Below are 26,954 nucleotides of genomic sequence, written 5' to 3'. Positions count from 1 at the left end.
GGAGTGCATGCAGAGGTGCTGAAAACTCTGGGAGCAGAATGTAGAGAGACAGACACACAAACTGCGGTGCTGTTGTGAAACTCAGGCCTGATGTTGGAGCTCCCTGTGTCAGTGTATTGGACCAAAGAGAACTGGGGTCTCAAGTTGATCAGTAAAGGCTTTTTTTTTTTTTTTTTTTTTTTTTTTTAAAGCAAAAGAACAGATAATTATATAGCCACTCCCCTCCCTTACCCCTGCAATACTGTTACTTAGTTACAACTCATTACTTGATGTGCTGGGGAAGGCTTTTGGAAATAACCCTCCTGGCTCATGTATCTCAGGGATTTCTGTGTCCTTTGCTTTTTCAGGAGTACATGCCTTTGCACATGCATTATTCATATGCTTATTTTCAAGCAGGAGAGAGAGATGAGGGCAGGCACATTGTACAGTGGACAGTAGAAGAACTCTGATGGATGTTGTCTTGTCATGCTGACTCGATGCCGCTACTTAATTAAATGGGTTTGAATGTTAACTGTGTTATACATAGGCCCATGGGAAGGCTTTTAAAATAGAACTTGTCTGCTTGTGGACATTTACTGAAGTAGCCATTCTGGAGTGGATTGGAATAGCTGTGCTGCAAGAACTCTCTCTGAGGGTGCTCTTGATCATAAATGCTCACATCAGCATGGAGAGAAAGGGGCAGGTTGAAATCAAATGAGTAATTCAAGAATAGGAGTTCCCATTCCATAGGGGAGCAGACAGGACAGAATGAGGGATACATTTCCAAATGCAAAGCAGCAGCAGGTCTTATCTCTGACTTTTTTGAGTAGGGTGACCTCTTTGTTGCTCTCTGTAAATGATCTTAGATTTCAGAAAGGCAGATTGAGAATAAGGTATTAATGGGAAAAAATGGAAAACAAAACATTTGTATTATCCTGTAGACACTTGTTGTGGCCATGCCTGGAAAGCTGCATGTGGTCTTGGTGTTTCCCCTTCATCTCAGGAACAATGAAGGGGACATGGAAGAAGCTTCACAGAAGACCTGATAAAGGATGTGAAATGGCTTTCAGGAGAGCCATAAAGTGACTTCAAGAAGACTCTTATACTTGGAACGCAGATGACTTGAGGTGATAGTATAGTTCCTTACAAAATCATGAACCACCTAAAGGTGGTGGGTAGGGACTGACTGTTCACTGTCTCTTCCCATACAAAGATTGAGGCATGTCAAATGAAACTATTAGAAGTGAGGTTTAAAACAAATAATGAAAGATGGTTCATCTTGCAATATACAAGACCGGTGGAGTTCCTTGCCAAAAGATGTGGTGAATGCTAAGCTTTTTATAGACAGAGTGGATAAGCTCATGGTGGAGAATTTTACTGAAATAAGTTAAAAATGGAGAATATCTATTTTGAGACTGGAAGACTGACAGGAGGTGAGAAAGAATCAAATTTGTTTTCCTTGATCTTAACATTTATCCATACATTTCTTTATACCATTCTTTCTGACTTTCCTCCTTTGCTTTTGACTGCAAATGGAAAAAGAAACCAGGGCTAGATATTGGTCTCTGATCCAAGGTGGCCCATCTTGTGAAGTCTGGAACAGGCATATCTGCTTGCTGGACATGGTTTTCTTGGGCTGTAGCTTCCTGCCTAATGCTGTAGGTACTAGAGTGTGTGGGCAGCCCTGTACAGTAACAGCAGTTTTCTCTCTTTAGTTGTAATTTTGAGCACTGGAGAGTACCACAGATCCTTTCAAATGCTTTGCTTTTTTTATTTCCATGCTTAAATAAATTGTGCTTGTAGTGAACGATGAGATTTTGGGCCCAAAAGAGAATGAAGATAGCATAAGAAGGCAGGAGGTGAGATAATCAAGTCAGAAAACTCTAATTTCTTTAGCATATGAGTGTGAGGATGAGGAGCTGAAATACTATTGAACTCCTACATAGTCTTTTGCTGGCCTGGGGAGAATGGTGGGGTGAGTGGCAGCAGGCTATCATTCAGCCTACAGTCAAAACTCTGAGGGATGCCTGGTGGCCTAAAGATGGCTTTCTCTTGAAAATGTTTCTTTCTGTCTTTGCTTTAAGATGAAGGCAGACCACAGAAATTTGCTAGTGTGCAAACAGGCACAGATGCAGGAGCTCTTACCTAGCAGCAGGGGTTCAGTAGTGAAACAGTGCAGCTGTAGGCAGAGTGCTTGTGACAGGTCAGGCAGGACTGTCAGTGTGACAAGATTGTCCCTTTTGGCACCCATTCTGGTGGAAATTATTGCTGTTCTGGGTGTGTTTACTACTTCTTTCTAACAGAGTCCTGGCTGGATGTGCAGGCAACAGTGTTTGTCTCCTGTACTCCCATGTGGCTTTGCAAGTGTAGATGGTCCCAAAGGAATACAAGTGATGGGAAAGAGGAAAGTGTTTGTGGGTGGGGGTTAAGTTGGGCTGATCCTTCAAGGATTTCTGTGTTGTCCTTATAGCATATGGAAACAATTGTTTGTGATAACTTCCTCAAAGCAACAGAAAGAGCTCACGCAAGTACAAAACTCACTCTGAGACCTGGGTGCAGCTGGTCAGACATCGAGTTTTCTGAAAAGCCAGACGAGGCTGGCTGGGGCTGTTCAGATCAGTCTTTCTGGAATGAATATCTGCACCTCAGCAGGAAGGCAGGGATGACATGGTTTCTTCCCCCAAGCATGGTCTTGCTCTGAGTGCTGTCTGCAGGGATGTGCCTGATGGAAGCAAGGGCTGCTGTCAGATATGCCCTTTGACTTCCAGGTGGGTTTGGGTTGCATTGAGACCCTTCTTACTGGGAAGGCCCAGCTGCTGTGAATACCTGTTGGTACCTTGAGTCCTGCAATTCAGGACTCTGCTGGTTTGGTCCTACCTAGCTGATGGTGTTGGGATTTGATGTGGAAGGAACAGGATAAGGGATCTGCTTAGGCACAAAAATTTCTTTACACACATTTGTGCCGTTCCAAGCAACCAAATTTAGATTTAAGCCTGTAAAATGGCTGAATATCAGATTTTGCAAGACAGGTGTTAGCTGCACAGGTTTTGGTGCCTAAGAGTGTATACTGAGCATCGAAATTTGAGTAAAAGTTGACCTTAAGGGAATGGAGATGGGGTGGTTTCAGATAGCAATGTGGCAGTGCAAAATGAGCTGCAGAAGTGTTTTGTGTGTGGATCAATTCAACAACTCTCACAAGTTGCATAGAGAACCTTGACTGAAAGTGCCAAAAGCTATTAATAGAAGCCTCAAGATGAAGTAACAAATGCAGCTTGTCAGCCTCCTCTCCTGCCTCTAATTTAAGTACAAATTATAGGTTTAATCATGCAGTTGTTTCCAGGTTTGGTTGAGGGTGTTGAGGTGGCCCATTAGTTGCCTGTGACGGCCTGAGCAAGCAGTGACATGTCCGACAACTGTAGGATGCAAACTGGGCAAACACAGGAACCACCGGTAATGAACAGTGTCTTAGATCTGCAGGGGAACTCTCCAGGTCCTGTGGTTAGCTCAGATCAGACTTGGGAAGGTGTGCAAAATAATGTATTTCTGACTGGGATGTGCTGAAGTACTACTTGGGAGACTTGTATGAATGGCAGTGTTTATGGCTGTGTAGGACTGTAACTGCCCTTACCACAGGAGGAACTGGTAACTTCAGGGGTGGGATAATGGCAGACCTGTATCGACTGATCTGCCCTTTGCTGACAAATCTTAATTCCAGATTAGGAAGTTAAGGTTGATGTGTTTTGGTCCTCATTATCCACATTAAGAATTCATTTGTTTTAGCTGGCAAATTGAGAAGAATCCAGCTCATACTGTGTTGTTACCTATTGTTTTTTCTCTCTGAAATGTTTTTCATTCTCAAGTTTTGTGACAAAGTAACTATCTCTTTCTCCTGTGTCACCTAGTCTGGAAGCTGATCATGGGGGAAAAGCTGTGGTGTATTGTGGGCAGCTTGGTGGAGGTGGAGCTCACAAGTCTCATAAGATCACATTTTAAATTTATAGGCACTCCTTTTTGATACAAGTTGGTTTTAATACTTGAGTATTATCAAGTGGATGTGCTGCCTTTGGATAGGCTTTGTGGGGTTGCCTTTCAAGTTCTTTACACTAGAAAATTTTTGAAGTTAAGACTGGGAGCAAAAGAGGCGAAGCCTTTTTTAGAAATCCAGTTATGAATCTTTAGTCTAGAAACAGTTATCTGTTTCTGTGGCACTTGCTCTGTCAATATCAGAGGTATGGCCGTGACAGTTATGTTTTTCTAAAGGAACAGATGGTCTGTTGGAGGCCAGAAGATACTCATTGGCAGTAAAATAATTAGACAGGAGGACTGAGCTTCTCCTTTTATGTCAAGCTGTATGCTGACCATAGGAGAAAGGTAGACTTTCCACATCCTAGCATTACCACAAAAAATCTCTTGGCAAAACAGCAGAGGACCTCCACTGACTTTAGAGTGAGAGAGGAGACTGGAGTAAGGGTAATATTTTGGTATTAGTGAGCTGAGGGTGTCAAGACAAGTCAGATAGTGCTCCTGTTTGGTTTCTCTTCTTCTTAAAGCCTTAGAGGGTTCAAATTGGGCTTTGGATGTGCACCTAGATTGATCTAGTTGCAGGGAAAGGGTATGCTTGGGGTTTTTTTTTTCCCAAATTCCCCGTGAATTTGGTCTTTCTGTGGTTTTCTCAAGGCTGGCAAACAGGAAACAAGCAGAAAATTACAAGTAGAACATGATTTTCTGCTGGTTTGGCCTTCTGGACATGTCTGGAGTGAGGGAAATGGAGGGGGGTATCACTGGGCTGAGTAGGATGAGGGAGGAAGGAACTGTCCCCTCCAAGACAGGCCGCTGTAAGATCAGCTCAGCTGTGGTGTAAGACTGCACACTGAGGGGCTCAGTAAATGTCCTTGCAGAGCAAAAACGTACCTGTTGGTGAAAGTAGGTTGCTGAATTGTTGCTGCATATCTGCATAGCCAAGGTCAAGCAGTGCCTTTTAGGATAGTGGCAATTACACCCAGACTGAACTAAAGCCTGCACTGAGCAGTGTAATCACAGCATTGCTAAACTGATGTTTGCTGACGGCATCAAGTAATTGGTGCCTTATCTAGATGGAACTACTTGAATGGCACATGTCTCTTCCACTTCCTCCTTCACTGTCAAGAATGCATTTTCTGTAGGAATTTAAACCTCTCCTAGTTTGGGAACTGCTGATATTAGCCAGAGCCAGAATCTCAGCAGCAGAAGCATTGAGTTCTTTCTGCATGATTTTGAGCTGCTTTAAAAAGATGTGTTTTGAAGTATTGTTAACAAGTCTGGAAGAGTAGGTATCCCCCTGGCCTTTCCCACTCCTCTCCCCAACCTTGTTCCAATATGAAGTTGAAACAAGACTAGTTCCTTTCTTTATCAGTGGATTTGTAACTGCATTTTTAATTGCATGTTATTTCTTAACAAAAATCCAGTGGAGTTTTGTAAAAGCCATGTTTTCAGAGATTCTCAGTTTGCAAGGGAAGGGGAGAATTTGGTGGTTTCTCATAATGTCTTAAAGTACCTGGGGTATATTATTAATAAGAGGGAAAAAAAGACCAAGTTGTTCCAGAGATTAGAATATGAAATCTTCCACTTTCCATGTCACTGTTTGAAGGCAGGCCAAATTTGAAATAACTGAAAGTATGGATGGCTCATGTTAAGCCATGGCACCTCAGCCCTGTTTTACCTGCTGAATCAAGGTGGTTCTCTGTGTGGGGTTATTTCTGGCCCCTTACCTAGTAACCTGTGCCTTGAGCTCAGTGAGACCTTGTGTCTCACCCTGCAGTCAAACTCCTCAGGTCTGGTAAGGTGTGTGGTCAGGGTGGCGTGGGAAACCTGCCCCACCCCTGCCTTTTGTGCTCCACCTCGGTATAAATGCAAGATGTTCGTCTTCAGGGCAGCTATTAAAGTCAGTAGTAATTATTACAATAGTAACTTCTGATGCTGTGTCCATGCCCCTAAGGCCTTAACCAAATATAACTTAGATGATGATAATTAAAAACAGAAGACTGTGACCCAGTAAAATCCTTGAGTTTGGCACAGACAGCAATGCTGAGGAGGAATGTATGCATCAAATATATAATAAATAAAATGAAGCTGTGCAAATGTAAAGGAAAGAGAATAATTTTGTGTCGGTCAAAATAACCCCAGGGTTGAAAACTGCTTTGTGCTCAGAGGTTGAGTCCTTCATGCCACAAACCAGATTTTGTGCAGTGTAATCCCACTGCAGCCTTTTGCTTTGGGGTAATCGCTGAATCCTCCCTGGCCTTCTCTGCCAGGGAGTGCTCCCTGAAACATTGCGTCATGTCCATTTGTCACCCGTCCTTCCCATTTTGTTTTTTTTTGTTGGTTTTTTTTTGGTTGTTGTTGTTTTTTTTTTTTTTTTGTTTTTTTTGTTTGTTTGTTTTTTTCCTTCTTTTATCAGCTTATTACCACTGAGGCCTTTATATCTTTCAAGCAGCTCTTCCCAGTTGCATTTCTTTTATTTTCCTAAAAATAGTGAAGATGTTTGCCTGAGGGGAGTATGGGGAAATTTAGATAAGAGTCTCTTGCAAGGGTCATTGGTATGCAGCAGGCTTGTGAATGTTTATGGTGTTCTGTCTCACCACTCCTGGCAAGGGATGCCTCGACCACTAGTTGTGATTTCCACCTCCAGTACTGGAGGAAAAAGGGACTATTCAGGTCCTAGGAATACGTGGCTGAAACCAGGCTGAACCAATTACTACTGGATGGAGGCAACAAAGAGAATGTGTCAACCTGGAAACTGTTTTCAGGAAAGAGCCAAGCTCTAGAGACAGTGGTATGTTGCTCTTATTGGAAGGACGGGAATCGGTGGCTGATGAATGTGCATCCCAGCTTTTCACCAGTACTATCTGCTGCTTGCAACGCTCTGGCATAAAGTAATAAGTGGGTTCCTAACTCCTTCTCTGTGCCCCAGCAATATTTTCCTATGCCTATACTGAAAGTTGAATAGGGTTACTTTTGTACCTGGTGCTTCTCAGTGGATTTCTAGGAACCAGAACATCAGCATCTGTGTTATGGGTCTATTTGATCTGCACTCACATTTCATGGTACTTCCTGTTTTCTTTCTTGTATGCACTAGGTGACTTTGGAGAAGGTGTTGGGCATAACTGTATCAGGAGGCAGAGGATTAGCCTGCGACCCCAGAACTGGCCTCGTTGCTTATCCAGCAGGGTGAGTCACTAACCACATTCCTCAAAGCTAAAATAAACCATGACTGATGCATTAACATAAGGATTCAGGGTGTTTCCACTATCATCTTCTATAGGAAGCCTATTTACTGCTCTTTAAATACCAGAGAAGGATGAGACTCAGCACTGTTAGTGTAATTGGCAAGGGAGAAGGGTTGCATTAACAAATTTTAATGAGATCTCTTTTAATGGAATTCCTCTCATTTTTCTTGCTCTAAGATGAGAGTTAAATACATTTTGTGGACTTTTCACTGTGTTCTGTAGTGCAATGAACATAGGCATAACTCAGTGTGATTCTCAATCCAATAAATACCTAATGGAGCAGATGATTCTTTCAATGAATTGACAGAAGCCTTCTTGTAGATGCCCTGTAGTTTATGACTTGCCGTGTTCCTCAGCCAAATGTGAGCAAAGATTCAGGCTTACAGCCTGAACCTGCTTATATGTGGGTTCTTTGGAGTGGAACACATCTTTCAGTTGTGGTCTAAGTTCAAATAGAGGTATCCAGAAGGAGACTTTGGTGGAAAGCAAAAGAGCTACCTACAGGGACATGGGTGAGGGCTGCAGAGGTCTGCTGCGATGCAGGAATCAATACGAGTTTGTCTCTCCTTTGAGCTTGTTCTGCTGGTCAGCAAGCTAAAAGAGAAGACAAAGGGCACTATCTCCAAGTGCATATTGCACTCTTAAGACATGAAACCTGGAATTAGAAGACAAGATCTTCCATATCAGTTATAAATTATGTTTTCAAGGGTACCGTAAGTGTGCTAGCAGCATTTAAAGATTCTGTGTTTGTGGCTAAAATGAGAGATGGAGTCAGTGAAACTGGCCAGAAATTTTTGCATGACCTGGTGATACCCTAGTTCACCAAATCACAGCATTGCTGTGGCTGGGGGAGCCTCTTGAGATCATCTAGTTAACCCTCATGCTCAATCAGGATCACCTCTAGCAGATTGCCCAGGACTATGGCCAGACAGCTTTTGAATATCTCCAGAGATGGAGATGCCACCATCTCTGGGCATCATGTTCCAGTGTTTGACTACTCTCAAAGTAATACAAACAAAATAAAAAAAAATAAAGGTTTTTTTAAAATGTATTTTCCTTTGTGTTCAAATTGAGTATAATATGTTTTAATTTCTGCCTATTGCCTCTTTTTCTGTCAGTGGACAGTCTGTTAATCTGCAGACAATTTGAGGTCCACATCAGTGTTCAACAGCATCTGTTATGCTTGAACTCTTTGGAGCCAGGCAAATATATTCTGGTGTGTTTTGTATCTTCCTGTGTATCTTTTCTGACACTGAATATGTTGACACTTGAGGTCAGCAAAGAGAGAGAGAAGAAAATGAGTGCACTAAATGGGTATTTTGGGCTCTTGCATAGCTGAAGGTAGGTTAGTTTTGTTAATAGCAATGTCCTTTGATGAGCATGCCTGACATTGATTTAATAAAGTGTGAGTATACCTGGGGTTTCTTTTGGCTAATTAAAAGGTTATATGGTTCCTTAGGGCTTTACAGGGGAATTCCTGTCCTTACTTGTTGGTGGTAACATTTCATGGCCTGGGCAGGAATATACTAGATGTGTGTTCTAAAAGCTTAAAGGCTTGTATGACTTGCTGCTTTTGGGCCATGGCTGGCCTGATACTGTTGTGGTATGCTGCAGTCAAGACAGTCTCAAGTTAACAATCTAATCATCTTGTTCAGTTTGGGTTTTGTTGGTTTTTGTGGGTTTTTTTTTTAGTTTGGTTGGTTGCCTTTGTGGTTTTTTTTTTTTTTTTTTTTTTTTTTTTTTTTTTTTTTTTTTTTTTCCATTCTGATTTCCAGTGAATGTCTCTTGATTTGGAAGAATCCTGGCCTTTCTGGTACACTGGCTTCATTTTGTATATTTCTGTTTCTGTTTGAATTACACAGACTCACAGAATAGGTAGGGCTGGAAGGGACCACACTGGGTCATTTGATGCAACCTCCCTGCTCAAGCAGGGTCATCCTAGTGCACATGGCACAGGATTACATCCAGATGGTTCTTGAATATCTCCAGTGGGGGTAACTCCACAGCCTCTCTGGGCAACCTGTTCAGTAAAGAACTGAACTGTCATCTGCACAGTAAAGAAGCTTTTCCTCATATTCAGGTGGAAGCTCCTGTGCATCAGTTTCTGCCCTTTGCCTCTTGTCCTGTTGCTCGACATCACTGCACAGAGCCTGGCCCCATCCTCTGACACCCTCCTTTGAGACATTGGTAGACACTGATGAGGTCCCCTCTCAGTTGTCTCTTCTCAAGGCTGAGCAGGCCCAGCCTCCTCAGCCTTTCCTCATAAGAGAGATGCTCCAGTCTCTTAATTATTTTTGTAGCCCTTTGCTGGCCCCACTCCAGGAGCTCCATGTCTCTCTTGTACTGAGGAGCCCAGAACTGGACACAGCACTCCAGATATGCCCTCACCAGGGCTGAGCAGAGGGGCAGGATCACCCCCCTGGCCCTGCTGGCAATGCTCTTCCTGGTGAACTCCAGGATCCCACTGCCCCTCTTGGCCACAAGGGCACTGCTGGCTCAGTTGTTGCCCGCCAGAAGCCCCAGGTCCCTCCTGGCAGAGCTGCTCTCCAGCAGGTCGGCCCCCAGCCTGTGCTGGTGCCTGGGGTTATTCTTCCCAGGTGCAGGACCCTGCATTTGCCCTGGCTGGATTTCAGACAGTTCTTCCCTGCCCACCTCTCCAGCGTGTTGAGGTCCTTCTCAAGGGCTGCACAGCCCTCTGGGGTATCAGCCACTCCTCCCAGCTTTGTGTCATCAGTGAACTTGCTGAGGAGGCATCTGCCCCTTCATCCAAGTCACTGATGAACAAGTTAAACAACACTGGGCCCAGTACTGAACCCTGGGAGACAGCACTGGTGACAGGACTCCAACCAGACCCTGTGACAGTGACCATTTGGGTTCCATTGCTCAGACAGATCTGTGCATTTACTGGACACCAAACTACTTATATGAGTGTGATGTAGCAGACTGGGCATGGCTCATGCACAGTTGTTTCATGACCTGTGTATGCAACTTGGTCATCCTCAGTTGTACTCCAGTGATTTCCCCATCATACTGCTCGTGTACAGAGGTTTTGCAATGCTGACATGAAGATGCTTTGCTCCTCCAGTCCTACCCCTAAAAGCTGAATTTATGTAACAATGCTGTATTTTCCTAAGAACACTTTCAACATACCTAGATTGATTTGGTTGAGATCAAAACAGTTGCCCCAGGCATTGTGACTTCATCCAGGTATACAAGCAACTATGTGAATGAGGACTTGTGCATACGAAGCTTTGGCATTCTTTGAGCATAATATTAATTTGGGTCTCTGGTTTGCCTAAAATAGTTTTTTTGGTTTTTTTTTTTTTGTTTTTTTTTTTTTTTTTAATGTGGTTGTTTTTCTGAGTTTTCTCTTTACCTGGAGTTTTTGAATCTCTTGGGAAGTTTCTTAAACTGATGAAAGAAGCAATTCCCAATGCAACAAAACTCATTCCAACTCCACTGTTGTGCCAAAAAGCTGAGTGTTACATTATTTTTTTCATTTTCTTCCCAATGGCATTTGCACATACCCTTTCTCTGCTTTGACCCTAATGAGGCTCCCTCTCTGGCAGTGTGAGACAGCAGCTGTGCTGATCCTGGTATGTTTTTTGTGGGATGCTTTTGTTATAGGAGACCTTTTCTTCATGTCAGTGGTAAAGGGCTAAAGGCACTGAATGCTGCAGATATTCCAGTCTACCACTTTGATGTAAAGCTCTTGTCTTGGGAGATAAGACAACATAAAAGAGAAAATTGTATCCTCTGCAAAGGTCTTGCATCTGCTGCCTGCATTCACCTGTTTTTATATTGTCAAGTGAAAGAAACCCAAAGTTGCTTAACTGGATCTTTGGGTTTTGCAGTGAGTAATGAAGTTGTTCTTGTGAGGGGAGTACAGAAATGTTCCAAATTTTTTACCTCTTGTGGTAAGATGGTAGGACCAATGCTCTGGCCTTCTTTTGTTTCAATTCCCCTGATTTGCATTTTCCCTGCTCTTCTCAGTTTATTGTTTTTTGAGGCTTTTTTCTGTGTGTTTTTTTTTAATTTTACTTTTTTTTTTCAGTAGCTAGTTGAGGCTCTGTTTCCTAGAAACAAGAAGAGAAACAAAACGAAGAAAATCATCGGAGTATGACTAACATAAAAAGGAAAAAAATGGGCGTGTAAAATGTCTATCATTTAAATTCTAGACCAGTTGCTAGGATAGCTTTAGTCAGCTTATCTGGTTTTGGTGTTTTGTTTACTGTTGTTTTTTAGGCCTTGTAGCTTGGTATGACTGATTGATTTTACTTCTCATGTTCTTCTTGGCTCTCAGCTGATCCTGATAGCTGGTTGGGAACCTGATCTTCAGGCACTTGCCTGCTTGAGGAAGCATCCTGTGCTTTTTCTTCTGAGGAGCAGGAACGTAGCACTTTGTGCCTTTAGTGTGCAATGCCTTTTAAACACTATGCTGTCATACTCTGGTCAGCTTAAGCATCCCTCTAGGTCTGCTCATCAATTTGGAGCCACTCTGATGGATTTCAGGGATTTTTTACATTAGTGTTCCTTGCTGGGAAAACTGGTATTTGATACATAGCATGTGTGCCGAGTTCATCAATCTCAACTTGCGTATTCTTTTGTTCTTTCCTCCTTTCAGCTCTTGAATAGTTTTTACATACAGCAGCTCTTGCTAAAGGCAGATATGTGTTTAATATAGAGTTTCTCTCTGAGACATAGTGAAATGAGTTTCTCTGGCTTTCTCTCAGAAATTACTGTAGACAGTACAGACACAGGTCCCTGGCTAGCTCTGTGTGTGTGCACAGTACATTTGCTGAACACATGATTTGGATGCCCCTGTATTCTGACCCACTTCGGAATGAATCATCCTTATTTGTAGATAGGAAGGGAGGGACAATAGGAGATGGACGATCAAAGTTAAAATGAAGATACTGAGTTTTTTATCGTGCTACTTTTTGCTGCATGATCTGGTTGAAGAGTCAGTCTTGTTCCTTCTTCAGCTTTGTCACCTTGGTGTTTTAGTTAGTTGTTTTGTTTTTTTTGAGATAGGACAAGTAATATTCCAAAAGAAATAATTGTATGAGTGTTCAAACCAGAAAACTGCACAGTTCTTGGTCAAATTTTATTTTACTGCAATTTTACTGTGCACACTGCATGTCAGTGCAGCAGCTTCACGTGTGCCAACCTGCACTGTAGCAACATCCAGTCACAGTCTCATCTCTTTTCACTGTGTCTTCCCCTGTTTCCCCCCTCATCCTCAGCTGATTTGCAGAATGGAGTGGAAGCCACTTAACTCCTCAGTCCTTCTGAGTCATACCCCTCCTGGCTGTCAGGTCCTGTGCTGACTGGCAGTGATGATGGTCTCTATCACAGCAAAGGGAGGAAGGGGATGAACAGGAAATGAGTGAATTGGTTTTAATCCATCTAGGAGCCTGCTCAACACATGTGTAGTTGTCTCACATAGCTGAGTGGTAAATCCCTCTGGAAGCTGAAAGAATGGAGATTTTTCTTTTCCATAAGTGATTGTTGGTTTGCTCTCAAATATTTCTTTCCAGTTCCAGTAGATAGGCTGTAAGGCTGAGTGGTTTCCAGCCCATCCACATGTGGATGGAAAACTTTCTCTTGGAAACTTTTAGTCATAATTTTCCATCATTATATAGATAGATTACTGCACAAGGTATAAATTATCAGTTTAGAAAAATTTCACTTTACCTTAAGCTGTATATAACCCACAGTGGAAGAATAAGACTTAGGATAAACATGATGTAAGTTGAGCTGGTATGATGTTGCCTTGCTCCTTCTTTCTTCCTTGAAGTGGAAGGTTTTGGTCAATGAGGTGCAGTAACAAATTTTGAGAGGCAAATCTAACAGGTGACTGATGGTGAATGAGGCAAAATGCTGTTCTGAACTGGGATCTTTCCAGGACTTATGACCATTTTGGCCAGCTTAGAATTAGTGGTGACATGGACAATGAAATCCTAATTTGTAAGTTAACAAGTATTCCTGCCTTATTTCAGTGCCTGTTTTTATTAACTAATTGATCACATTGCTTGAGTGTCACAATGGTAGTTGCCTTTAGAAAACTCTGTATGCACAGAAGCAATCTACTTCCTTATAGAGCCAGTACATGGTACATGTGCAGTTTGAGCACAGCTCTACTACTCTGTGTAGGTACAGTCCTTCACTAGCTTAGCATAAACACTAATGCTATTGGGCTGTATCCCAAATGCAGCCTGAATTGGTACAGGGATTTTGAAATGCTTAAGTTGCTGGGTTGCCTGTAGATAAATCCACTTCTGCTGGTGTTACCTCCTTTAAGTTTACTTACCAAAACCTCTGAAGGAGGAGATCTGTGGTTTCTTTTTATGATCTTTTGTAGAGGAGAATCCTGTGGTGTTGTAAAGATGTAGAAACCTACCGTAAAATGAAGAAAAGTTCTTGTGTGTGCTTCAAAGCAGATTTCAGCATCTGGTCACATCAGAAGCACCTTGCTTTGTCCTCTTTGAAACAGGACAGCTGCCTTTCAAGAGTTAGACCTCTTTCTGCTCATCTCCCAGGAATCTGGAGTTGTTAGTAAGTTTCTTCTGTGAGGCTACTGTGCTTACCATGCCATCTGGGGAGATTTTCCAGCTGGCACAATTGTGGTGATAGGCTCAGAGATGAAGATAAGAATCCCCTTAAATGAGATTGTTAAACATAATTAGAATCTGTACTGCAGAATGGTTTAAGTAGGGCTGCTACAATCAGACCAAGCAAAACTTTGTATCAAAAGTGAACAACAGGGGGTTTCAAAAAGATGTGTCAAAAAAGATGATAAAAAGTAGCCAAGCCCTTTGTTCCCTTTCCTTCCCCAGCAGTAGCAGATTTCTCAGAAAGAAGAAGGGATACTTTGTGTCTCAAATCTTCCTTTGCTAAATACCCACTGGAGAGAAAGGAACGTATCTGCGCTGGGGCAAGAAGACCGAGGTGTAACAAGACTTCATTCACTACTTGCCTTTATTAATGCAGATTAGGAGGAGAGGAGGGTGTAGCTGAAGAACTAGCTGTAGAGAAGAAGGGTGGGCTGAAGAAGGCTGACACAGTCGTAGTTTCCGGCAAGAGAGTGAAGTCTGTACTTGGGACAAAACAATGGAGATATGCTTTGCAACATTGCTTTATTCTCAGGCCAAATAATTGTAACTGATATTTTAATTATCAGAGGTGGATTTAAGGGGTCTATGGCCTCTCCTCTGTTCTCTTGCAGTTGACCCATGACATTCACAAGTAACAGTCATGCAGTTTGGAGTAATTGCCCTCTTCAAATCTAGATAGCAGCTGGATCCAGTTCTGGATCCCCCATCATTACACTTCAGACAGAAAAGGTCCTGTCTGCTGGAGTAGGGGCAGTCTTTCTTGTGTGAGCTGTTTCCACATGTCCATAACCGCTAGACAGGAATTTCTACATTGTTTTTTTTTCTTGGTCTTCCTTTTTGGTCTCTCCAGTGAGTACTGGAGACTCTTCCACATTGAATCCACGTCTCTAACAAAACTGCACCTAAAAAGTAGAATTGTTTGCTGAACAGTTGTGTATTGATCAGTTCAGCTGCAAGCTTGCTTGGTTTGGCAGAAGAGAAGACAAATAAGCAAACAAAGTAGTAGTAGAAATCACCTCGAGCTGTAGGCAAACTCCCCTGCTTTAAGACTTTACCAGAATTGGAGCCAAACCTGTTAAATTGACTTCCAGGCAGTTTTCATCAGCCAGTCCCCGTGTGTATGTGTGTGTGTGGCTGCTTTTGCTCTCTTGCCGAATTAATTAAAATTCTTTACCTTTGATAACCAGCGGAGGACATAACATTTAGTAGAATCTTAAATAATGAGGAAGCTGTGAAGCTTCAGACCTGCAGCAAACCTGTTGCCCAGCAGAAAAGGGAGAAAAATAGGACAAAACCTCAAAATAGCTGGGCAGAAAAGCTTCTTACTAAACCAGAGGGAGACTTAGTCAAGTCTGCCAAAAGTACTGCAGCATACATTGAGGACTGCAGCACTGGGGTGCTGTCAGACAGCTGGAGGGAACATGTTGGGAGCTGAGCCCCTGAGTCTGAGATCTCAGCTCAGCTGCTGGATGGGGAATTGGTTAATGCCATCTTTGCCAGCTGTGGAATAGCTCTTGTGGTGGACAGTGGGAATCTTGTGGAATGCTTGGCTTCAGAACTTGTGTGACTTCTATGTTGTGTCACTCTTGGTCTTGAAAGATGAGTCAGGGCAGAGCTGATGTTTGGTGTTGCCAGGTCCCTTTGAGACAAGCTGCTGTTGTGCTGTACACAGAGTGCTGTTGCCCTGTGCACAGAGCTTCTGGGTACTTGTCCTGAGTGCCACACACTAATCCAGCCTTCAGGTTACAAGGGGTGGGTTGCTGCTCTGTAGCCAGCCTCTACAGCTTGGGACAGATAGAGATGTAATGTGATGCTTTGTCCTACAGTTACTATTTGAGGATCTGGCATCAGCAATAGGTCTGATATGGCATCCTCCTTCAAGCCTCCAGGTACCAATGTATCTGTTTATTCCCTGTCTTTCAAGAGAAGCCATGTGATATGAGCCCTTTCTCCTAAATTTTTTTTTTGTATACCCCACACTATCTGGGATCAGCTTGTGCTCATCCATGCCTTTGTAATTCCTCCTTTCTGTCAGGCACCTGGAAAAAGATGGACTTTGCAGCTGAGCTCAGTGTAGGAGCACATTGCTGCATCCCTGTCTGGCTACAAAACCTCCTGTCCCAGAAGGAGCATAATCTGTGACCCCTCTTGCAGCCCTTCCAGTGCCAGGACCTGTGACAGGCAGTACCCACTCTCTGCACTCAGGGTGAATCAAAGTTGAAGTCTGGTGGCCCTTGGTAAAAGTTTACTGCTATTTATAAAAACAAAACAACACAAGCCAGAAAACATCAACCAACCCCAACCAGACCCCCAAAAGCCACAACAGGAAGCCTTGACTTGTTTAGACTGTTTAGACTGGTTTTTGATATCTAGATAGAATTGAGACTTTTTCAAAGGAATGGTCCAACTGAAATGAAACATTTTGGGGCATTTCACAGGAAATCTGTGTTCACAGGAAATCTGTAGAGAAAGGTACTGTATGAGAGGAAGCAGATACCTTTCCCCAGAAAGAGCAGCCTGAGGATCTCCTTAGGATATGGGAACCCTGCTTTGAGTAGAACAGAAAACTCAGTTCAATTCAGAGGTGAGCTGGTAACTATTCTTTCTTCACATTCTCACCTTCAAATTTGCACCAAATTTGCTTCAAATTTGGTTGTGTCCAGGAGAGTCATAGAATGATAGAATTTGGGTTGGAAAGGGACCTTTAGAGGCCATTGAGTCCAACCCGCCCTGCAGTGAACAGGGGCATCTTCAACTAAACCAGTTTGCTCATCTATCACCCCTCTGGACAACCTGTTTCAGTGTTTCACCACATTACTTTTTTTGTTAAAAAAATTCTAATTTGAATCTATTCTCTTTTAGCTTAAAGCTCATTTCCTACTAAAATGGGCTGTACTAAAAAATTTGTCCCCATCTTTCTTCTAAGTATTGTTAAGTATTGAAAAGCCACAGTAAGGTCTCCTGGAGCCTTTTCTTCTCTAGGCTCAATGCTCACATGAGAGGTGTTCCAGTCCTCTAGTAATTTTTGTGGTTTTTCTCTGGACCTGCTCTAACAGGTCCATGTCTTTCATGTCTTGAGGATTCCACACCTGGATGCAGTACATCAGGTGGGGTCTCACCAGAAGTGTGTTGTTCTGTATTCTTTATGTTGCTCTATATTGGGAATGATACTGAGGGTTTGTCCAAAGGACAGGACGACTTTTCTGAAAAAAGGCCTGCAATAGGGAAGAGCCAGTCTATTGTAGGGCATGGGGAACAGACTTCTTTTCTTTATATTTATAGTCTGTCATGGGACTGGATGGTAGAGAAAATCACTTTGTTTCTCTCAGCTTGCACCATTTCCTAAAAAAGAAAAGTAACATTTTCTATTTTCTGCCTTATAGATAATAGGAGTTAGATATTAAATAATGACTATATTAAAAAAAAAAAAAAAGAAAAAAAGGGATATTGGGAAAGATGCTGTGTTGTACATCAATCCTTACCTGTGCTAGTTTGGATACTCTTCTCCCAAGACCACGCACGAATCTTCCCTCAAGGTGGTAAAGCCCACAAAGATAGGCTGTGCTGCCTTTCAGAGCCTCTGCAGCGTGGTGCTCCTGCTGAAATCCCACAGCTGGTTCCACAAATGGGACACAAGCTCAGCTGATGCTGTGGTACATGTACACACGCATAAAGTTAAGGACATGATTATGGCAAAAAAAACCCAGATGCTACTGGCTTCAGTCCTTCTGTGTCCTTGCTTTCACCTGTTCTAATTACTGAGTAAGCCTGGTTCTTAGAGAGAGGATACAAAATGGGGCAGTGTTGGAAAGAAATGCTCTCAGAATGCTTTGTAGAAGGAAATGGGATGGAGTTCGTGTAAGCATCCCTTCAGTGGTATGTTTTACATTTTCCCTTTTTTGTTTTTTTTTTTTTTTTTAACATCAGAATACTTTTACATGCAAATTCTTTGATTACTAATTGCCTTTGGACTCTGACCTTTCAGTACCACAGCATGACACACAATTGTGTTAGCTGTAAGAAACTTTTGAGTTTAACTGATGGTGAAGTTGGGGATGGTTTTTAGTGTAAGAATGAATTGCAGGACTCTTATATGGGCTAAAGAAGGTTCTTTGCTTGCACTGTCTGTGTAGGCAGTGTGCATGCGCTCTTCCCACCAGTGATGGAAAATCTTGGAGAGGGGTTTTGCTCTGTATGTGGTGCTTCAGTGGTGTGAGTGAGCTGTAAATGAAGTTGGGTACTGTGGATAGGGCAGGTAGTTAATTAGGTAGCTTCTGTCCCACACTGTCCTACACAACTGGTGTGGCAGGTCCAGGCACTGCCTGTGCAATGTTTCTTGGGGGGCCAAAAGTATTAGCTGAGTCCTCAAGAACATTAATGTTAGTGTGGATTCTTGCTGTTGCCAAAAATGCTAGTGATGAAGAAGGTGAGAGCAGGGAAATGGGAATGCTGTTATCTGTGCAATGCTGCAATGAAAATTCAGCAAAAGCATTTAACTGCCTTTGAAATTTCCCTGTGCTGGATTCCCGAGGCTGTGAGCAGGGAAAGGTAGGGCTTTTTGGAGGAGTCCTTCAAGTTTGTTGCTGTTTGGGTTGCCTAACAAACCATATTAAGGAAAACTACATGCTTCTTACTGCTGCCATCCTAGTTCCAGGGCAAATATTCCAGTTCCCTCAAAAGGAAAGTGCCATCATGCCTGTCAAAATATCTACAGCAGTTGCTGTTTTAATGATTGTATTGGTAATTTCTGCTTTTAACCTGCCTTAAGAGAAACCCTGACTGTCCTCAATCTTAGAGTGTGTCAATTGGATTTTTAAATTGGGAGGCAAGCTGATAATAATCCCATGTAGATGGCTGGTTTGTTACTTTGTGCTTTGATCTCATTAACCAGCATGTGAACTAAAGGGAAGTTGCTATTGAAAAGAAAAAAATGGGGGGAGGAGTAGGCCAGGGAAGCAGTCCCGTGGTGAGGGTCATAAACTTGCAGTTTATGTGCAAAGAAATGGAAGCAAGAGAATAAGCATGACTGCTTTATTTAATAACAGAGCTAAACACTCAGGTAGAGCTCTGCAAGTGGGAAGCTTTGACAGGTTTGGAAAGCTATTGCATGCTAGTGAAATAGGGAAGAGGAGTGTTGCAAAGCTCTCAGTACCTCAGCTATTTTGGAACATGTAGGCCTTTTCTCAGCTTGAAGCTCTGCAACCTGCTGGGGTTTGCCCATTAGCTGAGAAAGGAGGGGGATGGCAGAGAGCACGAGTGCCCAAAAGCCTGTGTACCTGCAGGTAGCAGCCTGCTCTCTGCTCTACCTGCTCTGCATCTCTCCAGTTACACCTCCTAGCAACCAGTGCCTTGGTGCAGCAACACCACTGGCCTGTGAGCCAAGTCCCGAGCTTGCATAAGAGCAAGGGGTGGGGGGGGGCGGAGTGGGGACTGAATAGCAAAGTCTGGGATGAAAATGAGATACCAGCTGCCTCAGCTGAGCTCCACCCTTTCCAAGAATCTCAAAACAGGCACTGTCTCCTGGCAACCTTGACACAAATCACAGAGTTTAAGTTAAAAGAAGTATATACAGTCCAAAGGACATATCCCATCAGTAGGTGTGAACAACGAGGAGTCACTCCTTTTCTTCTTTCTGGAAGACCTGGCACTGTAGATGGTCTTGGGTTTCACTCAGTGTCAGAAGGCAGTGAGTTAAAGGTGAAAGAGCATCGTATTAGGATAGCTAAGAAGTGCCAAGAAAATGGTGTATTTTGTTTATTGTAAGCATGCCCTGACTATTGCTTAGGAACCAGATGCAGGACTTCGCCCCCTCCCTGCTGCACTGGAAGATGTGCCCTGCAAGGCATGCACACATCGGTCTGTTATGCATCTGAACATGGTTCTTTCAGCTGGCAGCCAAGGACTGACAGAGCTGATACCAGCCAATTTCTTGCCTTTGTAGTTGTTATGCTTTTGCAATGCTGACCTAATACTTTTTAGGAAGTACTCTTAGTCTTGGACTCTAACGTGACAATATTTCTCTGGGACAGGACATATACAAGAAAGCAAAACTGAGTTTTATCATGATTGCTTCTCCTTCCAGGAAAGCTGTCTTTTCAGATCTCCTGACAACTGATGCTCATTAACTACTCTGAAGAAAAATTTCAGTGCATTTAAAATACTATGAATTATGCTGAGATAGAGGTAAAGCAGAAGTAAATGTTAATCTTTTGTTAAAGGCAGGGCTGTCACAAGGCTTCTAAAAAGATAACATGGGCAGAATTTAACTTTGCCAATCTGGCAATGTCTGAGCTGTTCCTTCTGTGAGAAGTGGCAAGGCTGGGAGAGGGAGCTGGCATGAGCTGTGGATGTTCAGGCCTGGGAGCTGCAACAGGCTTCCTGTGCATTGTGGTGTGGACAGTTGTGGGGAGAAGCAGGCTCCCCCTGCCCCTTCTTTCAGCATTTGCCAGCCTGACCTTGTAGGGTGCTGAGTAGGCAAGGTTGGCAGGAGGCTTTAGTGGCTTTTTGTGGATCTGGCAGCCTGCTGCCCAAGGCAACTGTGATCTTTGCCCATGTCTAGAGAAGTGGAAAACAACTGGCTATTTGAGCAAGTGATTCTTTAACTTCATGCTTTCCAAGAAGCATTCTTTTTTCTGTGTGTGTGTGTTTGGTGTGGGTTTTTGTTTGTTTGTTTATTTTTGGTGGGTTTTTTTTTTTTTTTTAATTTGACAATGTTTCAGAGATATGGCCTGGATTATGCTTACTGAAGCATTCAAGGGGAAAAGCTGCTCCAGTTTCTTTGCTGCAGTGGGGGCTTTTGCTGCCTGCTTGGAATGTAGGAGAGATCAATAATGGGTCAATGGACCCTGGAGGGGTCTGCCCAGTACCTTACCCCAGGTGTGATGGTGGAGAGGCGGCTGACAGACAAGGTTAAATTTCATTGCTTTTTTGTTTTGCTTCTTTGAATGATGCCATTTTAATATTGATACATTTTGTACTCATGGTAAAACAGTTAAAGCCCTGAGGCATCAGCCATGAGCTGTCATGTTGGTCTGCCCCAGATGATTAGTTTGATGTATGGATCTTTCTCCCTGCTCTTGAGTTGCCCAGGCACAATGAGGGAATACTCTGGCTGTGCATGCTGCTGGAAACAGAAGTGTTAGCCAACTGCTTGAAAGCAGGATATATTTTTCCTTTGGGACTTGGTTTTAGAGGAAGACACTTATTCAGCTTTTGAGGCTTCATGGCATGGTGTCAGCTGCTCTTGCAGGGAAGTTGGTGCAAACCTGAAGTGTAGAGCCAGATTTCTCTGTGTAATCCCAGCTGGGTCTGCAAATCTCTGCAAGGAGCTGCTTGATCCCAGGAGGGTACTTTGAAAGAGAGCTCCCATCTTCTTTTGTTATACCATTAGGCTCGAAAGCTGAGCTTGCTCAGCATGTGATGGCAGATTTGATTATTCTACAGTAATTTTATTGTAAACTTTGCTTCTCTTTATCTTTTTCTTGCCTTTCCCTCTAAACTGCTCTTTGCCTGTTTTTTAAATTTTTAAATTTTTTTTTCTTTAGCTTGTCTTTCATTGCTTTCTCTTCCCCTGTATGTGTGTCTTTTCTCTGAGGTATTTCCTTGGGTTTTTTTGTTCATGGGCAAAGAGGAAGCACCCCTTATATATCGGCTGAGTATGTGCATAAATAAAAAAAGGCAGGAATTTATTGTTGGTATAACTTAATTCATAACACTCTAATTCATGAATCATTTTACCACTAATTATGAAAGAAAAAAAGGACTAATAATGCATTAGGGTAATTCTATATAAAAATATCTGAATAATTGTGATAGTGCAATTAAAACTGTAATACATTTCTTTGTTTCTGTTTGGTTTTTCCGGTGTTATGCTCACCCTTATGCTGCTTCTGTGGATCTTAAAGTCAGTTGTTGAGGGTAAATCTTCCGCTTTGTAGCCCTTCTCTGGGAAGAGTATGATGTGGGTTTTACTGGATTTTTCCTTACTGCAGGGTTCATCTCAGTAATTTTTTATATGTTTACTAATACACTTTCACATCTTGCACTTGTAGAACTCCACAATGCTTCTAGAATTCACTATGTATGGTGTCTTTAATGCATGTTGGATAATTTTTCTTTGTTTTATTTGCTACCCCTAAAAGTTGTTTTATTTCAGCTCCAGGTCTGTATGTTTTTTTAACAGACAGTGGGTGAATTGTTTGCAGCAGTTTGTCTCCAATGGCAAGCACGTGCCTCCTCTCTTACCATCCCATTCCTGTACTCCTCTGCGCTGTGTCCTGCTTCTCCACTTCTCAAGGTCTCTGCTCTCATACCATGTCTGCATTTTTCTCCACTATGCAGTCATTAGTTGTAAATGTCTCAGGCTACATAAAATAGCTGTTGGTCAATGTTGTTTATATAGAACTATGGTTGTACTCCACAAAGATAAACAGAAGTAAAACAGATCATCTATAGACACCTGGTCAGTTACAGAAATTGCTGTCACAGCTCAACCAAAACAGAGCTACAAGCAGGTCAAGAAGAGTTCAGAGCAGGCAAACCCAGGCAGCCCAAGGCCTTTGAGACTCAGTAAAAAGCTTGTGGACTGTTACTGAAAATGGCAAATCTGGGGCCGTTAGCCAGATACTGATTGAAGAGGGACTGGATCTTGAGAGCAAGTGGAGGGGTGGAGCACAACTGGGGAGCAAGAGATCCCCAAAGCAGGTGTCTTGGCTGGTCTGTCAGGACAGATAATTGTTCTTTTCTCCTTGTTGATGTTCCTGGGACAGCTGCAACTTTGGGAGATCTCAGCATATGGAAACAGGTCTTTTCCCAAGAATTAACATAGTATGCTGTGATTCTGTAGTGTTCATCCCGGAAAAAGTTGCATTCTCTGTCTTTCATGCGAAGCTGTTTAGGTTTTGAGCTGTATTCTGGCTGTTTCATCTCTCTTGGTCACACCTGGAACCAGCCAGGTGCTGCTCAAGGCTCCATTTCCTAGTTCTTCTCAGTCTTTCTTGTGTGTCTGATCAGCACATTTTCTGGTCATTAACTATCCTTTTGTTCCTCCAGCCTACCTATCATCAGTTGCCCATTGCTCTAACCCCTGCGGCTGCTGCTCATCTGCAGTACTCCGTGGGTGTTTGCCAAGAGTGCTGAAATAAAATGCAGCTCTGCAACTCCTAGCCCAGTTGATTTGACACTTTGTGTGGGTGTATTGCTGGCATTGCTTCCCTGCCCTAGGGAAGTGAGTGGTTTTGGAGAGAGGGAAGGAGAAATATGCACTCTCTATGTGTGTGTAAATGTTATAGTCAGCCGTGAGCCATATGTATGCATGTGTCTGTGTATATACCTACGTGTGTGTGTGTATGTGTCTGTACAGGCATTTGTCATCGGTGCCCTGTCTCTTTTGAAGCTTGTCAGATGTGCAGACTGACAGACATTTCAGTCTGTGTAAGTACAGCTGCTGCTTTGCGTGGCTTCATTTTTCTACCTACCTTTGCTGCAGGCTGGAGGACAGGAATATTTTGCAATGTAGCAGAGATGGTCTGTCCCTTGTTCTGCTAGAACAGGGTTTTATTCCTCGTTTCTCATTCATGAGGATTTTTTTCCCCTCTCCCGGCTTTGACTTGTTGAACGGAATGGGGTTGTTTTGAAGGTGAAGTTCCTGCTGAATCATTGGTGACTAGGTAGCTGTGAGCCATAACAATTAACTGGAAACATTTTCATCTTCCTTGCAATTGTAATGATTCCCAGTTAGTAAGCTGGTTTAAATTTCATGGTTTTCCTCTGAGGCCTTTTTCCCCCTCTGCTTTCCCTACGTGCACTTCTTGCCCAAGTCTTTCACAATTTGTCTGGCTTAGCTCTTTGCCTCCCAGGAAAGGTGCCTCCTTATTGTGCAGCTCTGTAAAAAGAGATCACTCTCCTGAGGGCACTACTGCCATGTCTCTGGCTCCAGTATGGTTCCTCTGGAGTTGCGTACAACTTATCCAGTGGGAGATGGGACCCAGGCTGTCTTTCTTCTCTGCATCCATTTCGTGTGAAGTGTTTTCCTGAGTCATCACCCTGCCTTGTATTTGCCCAGTGTCAGAAGGGTTGCTAATTTTAAAAATCCTCCTCTTCTTTTGCACTGCCTCCTTAAAAATAGACCTTGAAATAGCATGAAAACCTCCAATGGTAGATTAAGTATTTTCCACATTGAATGGTTGCAGGGGTGAGGATATGTTGCACTGAGATCAGCTGGACCTACTAGAAATCACTGTAGCCAGCCCATGTGGATGGGCAGCACCTTCACTTTAGGAGGAGGCAGGAAGGAAAACTTCTGCAGTTTCTCATCTGTGGTCCTAGTAAAGCTGAAACTTCAATGGTGCCTTGTGTATGCAAGAAGAGAGGCCTTGGCAGATCGATGTTTCAGTCGCAATCTCTGCTCGTTATTGGATCTTTTATCCGTTCACGTGTTGAGTTTTTTAAAAGTATTTCTAAAGTGTTTCGGGTGCTGTTTCAGATCTGTGCATCTGTTCTCTGCCATCTGCAGCTTGAGACACAGCTGGTTGTTTTAAAGATGTAGTCTGGCAGGTGGAAAGGGGCTGCTGAGAGCAGCCAGTGGAAGCTGTCAGCTGTGCATGGCAGGAGTTCGTGTTAGCCCTCCCTGTGCAGGGCAGGAACTGAGGAGAAGCTTTCTGGGCACTCAGCCCTGTCCCCTCATCTGCAGCAGGGCCTGTTCAGGTAGACAGGCACAAACAACATTGGCAGCAGAAGATCATGAGGATGGTAGCATCCCTGCCAGATGACAGGGAGAGAAAGCTGCCTGTTTTTCCGGATGTAGGTATTGGTGGAGATTTTGCAGGGCTCTCAGCTTTGAAGCTCAGTTAGTGTAATGGACAAGGTGAATTCAGTAGGCTGAAATGGTGGTGAGAACAGAGGCTGCCCTTGTCTGTTTGGGGATTATCCCTATAAATACTTGTCAGTTCAGCTCTGCTGCAATTTCCTCTACTGCTTTCTCTCCTCTCAGTGTGGGTGCACACAGTGTGTGTTTAAAGATGTCTCTGAAAGTCAAATTTCTGGAGGCTGAGAAAAGAGTCTGGACAAGTATCTTAAAATATGCCCTGTTCTTCCCTATGACTGGGCTATTGGAGGCAAGAAATTGGACTTCAGTTTGTCACAGATCTTCCTGTGTTTTTTTGGACCAGAACCTATTCTGTGATCTGTTTGAGCTCCCACTCCTGCAGAATTGGGGTGCCATGCAGCCTTTTAAATAGAGCAAGTATGTCCCTGGTGGCGATCAGAAATTTCTACCCTATTAGTTTAGTTACACTAAATATAAGACTGACTTTCTTTTTCACAGTGGGTTTCTTGTTCCGTATTTGTGGCTTGCGTTGGTTTCTGAAGCATGAATTTAGCTGCACCTCTCAGGCTCCCACCTTTTTAGTTCTCTCTATCACAGATTGGTACAGGGAGCTCTGGAGGCTTTTCTGTTCAGGCAGTGACACCCAGCTCTTAACCTCTCAACAGATAGATCTTTCTTCTCAGCATGCACGTAATTAATACAGTTTGCATGAAAATACCTATTCAGTTACATAGTCAGTGTGCACATCCTCTCATCACTGTTAACCCACTCCCAGTACTGGCTATGAATTAAAGAAGCTTTTTGGCAGGAAGAATTGCCACATAGAAAATTAACACCAGCTTCTGTAGACACTGCTTTGCTCTGATCAAGCTTGCCATGGCAACCAATGCAGTGTAAAAAAGATTTTGGTCTTATCAAAGTCTTTTTTTCCCCCATGCATTTAGTGCATAGAAAGCTATTGCACTCTCATTTGAATAGCTTTGGGTGAGAGGAAGAGAGCAAGGTATGAGCCAGAAATTGAGAAAAGGACCAATTTTGAAGGGATGGGACTGCTTGCTCTTTTCATTTTTTCTTGTAGTGGCATGAAAGGAGTATATTGTGGGGAAAAAAAAGAAAGCTAATGTTTGTTTTCATGTCTTAATGGAGTTCTCTTTCCTCTGTACAGCATCCTCTTCATAGCATAGGCTCCATGCATTTGGGAGAGGAGGGCTTGCCACATGAGCTTTGCCTTCAGTCATGTGTCCCATGAAATAGGGCAATGCTGAGTTGGCTGGTAGATTGGAAAGGAATGCTTGCATTTTTTTTAGCATTTTAATTTTCTGCAGCATTTTAATTTTCCCAAATCCCTTGTAAGGGGAACTTGTAGAGGAAGGAGAAGGGAAAACAGACTTCTGCAGAAATTTGATTTTTGTCAGCTTGCTGAGGAAGGAGATGGCTGGGGTAAGGCAGCTGATAATAGAGGGATGTTCTGGGAAACAGGAGGACAATGGGAAGAGTAAAATGTCCAGAAACTATGATTTGGTAAGTGCAGAAGTGAAGCCAGTAGAAGAAAAGTCAGAAGTAAAGGTGAGGAGCTGCGTGGAATGACCCACTGCCACTGACTTAGTGAGTCAAGTACTTTGTGTAAATGTGATACTGACATCTGATTCCTCTCCACTCCTTATATGATATTTAGCCTAGGAAAATTGCTCAATTTTATATTTTGTGGGTATTTTTGCTTTTGCTGGAGCCGGTGGAAACTACTGTGACATTCCATGCCTACCCCTTCCTTTCCTCTCCTTGTCCCTCTCCCCCCTCCCTCCTTGTTTTTTATCTGCATCATCATATATGATGCACAGTTGTGAACATATAACCTTCATGGAGGTTTGGAAAGCTCTGCAAGGAACTTCTTGTTGGCTGATACAAATGGGCTCCCTGATGGACAATGCTCATGTTTTCGGTAAAAACCTTTGACACTGCTGTGAGAGCTAATTCTGTCCTTCCCTTGTGTTACCTGGATGTCCCACAAGAAAAAGGCATACTGGGAAAGATTGCCCAGCTAAGCTGTTTATAAAAGCTGCTTGCATCAGGAACGTGTGCTTAATAGTTGTGAGGTGGCACCACAGACCTAGAAACAATACCTTTCAATATGTGTGCCATTGCCAACAGCCTCTGCAGGAACCAGCACACAAACAAACAGGACACTTGATCTCAGCTGGCTGATGTATGGTTTGTACAGCAGTAATCCATACAGCAGCAAATAGTTTCTATAAATGTCTTGGAAATCAG

General features: G+C 43.0%; 1 protein-coding gene across 1 annotated transcript in view; it reads left to right on the top strand.

The window, feature by feature from the left end:
* MAPKBP1 (mitogen-activated protein kinase binding protein 1) overlaps positions 1–26,954 on the top strand; it is a 101,046-nt gene that overhangs the window by 22,059 nt on the left and 52,033 nt on the right. Inside the window, exon 3 of the mRNA XM_053945485.1 lies at positions 7,094–7,185. Coding sequence (XP_053801460.1) covers positions 7,094–7,185 — 92 coding nt within the window. The remainder of the gene's footprint in view (positions 1–7,093; positions 7,186–26,954) is intronic.

Source organism: Vidua chalybeata, chromosome 6, assembly GCF_026979565.1.
Source record: "Vidua chalybeata isolate OUT-0048 chromosome 6, bVidCha1 merged haplotype, whole genome shotgun sequence".
Taxonomy (NCBI): Eukaryota; Metazoa; Chordata; class Aves; order Passeriformes; family Viduidae; genus Vidua; species Vidua chalybeata.
Note: the sequence above shows the minus strand (reverse complement) of the source record. Positions and strands in the feature narration are given on the sequence as shown.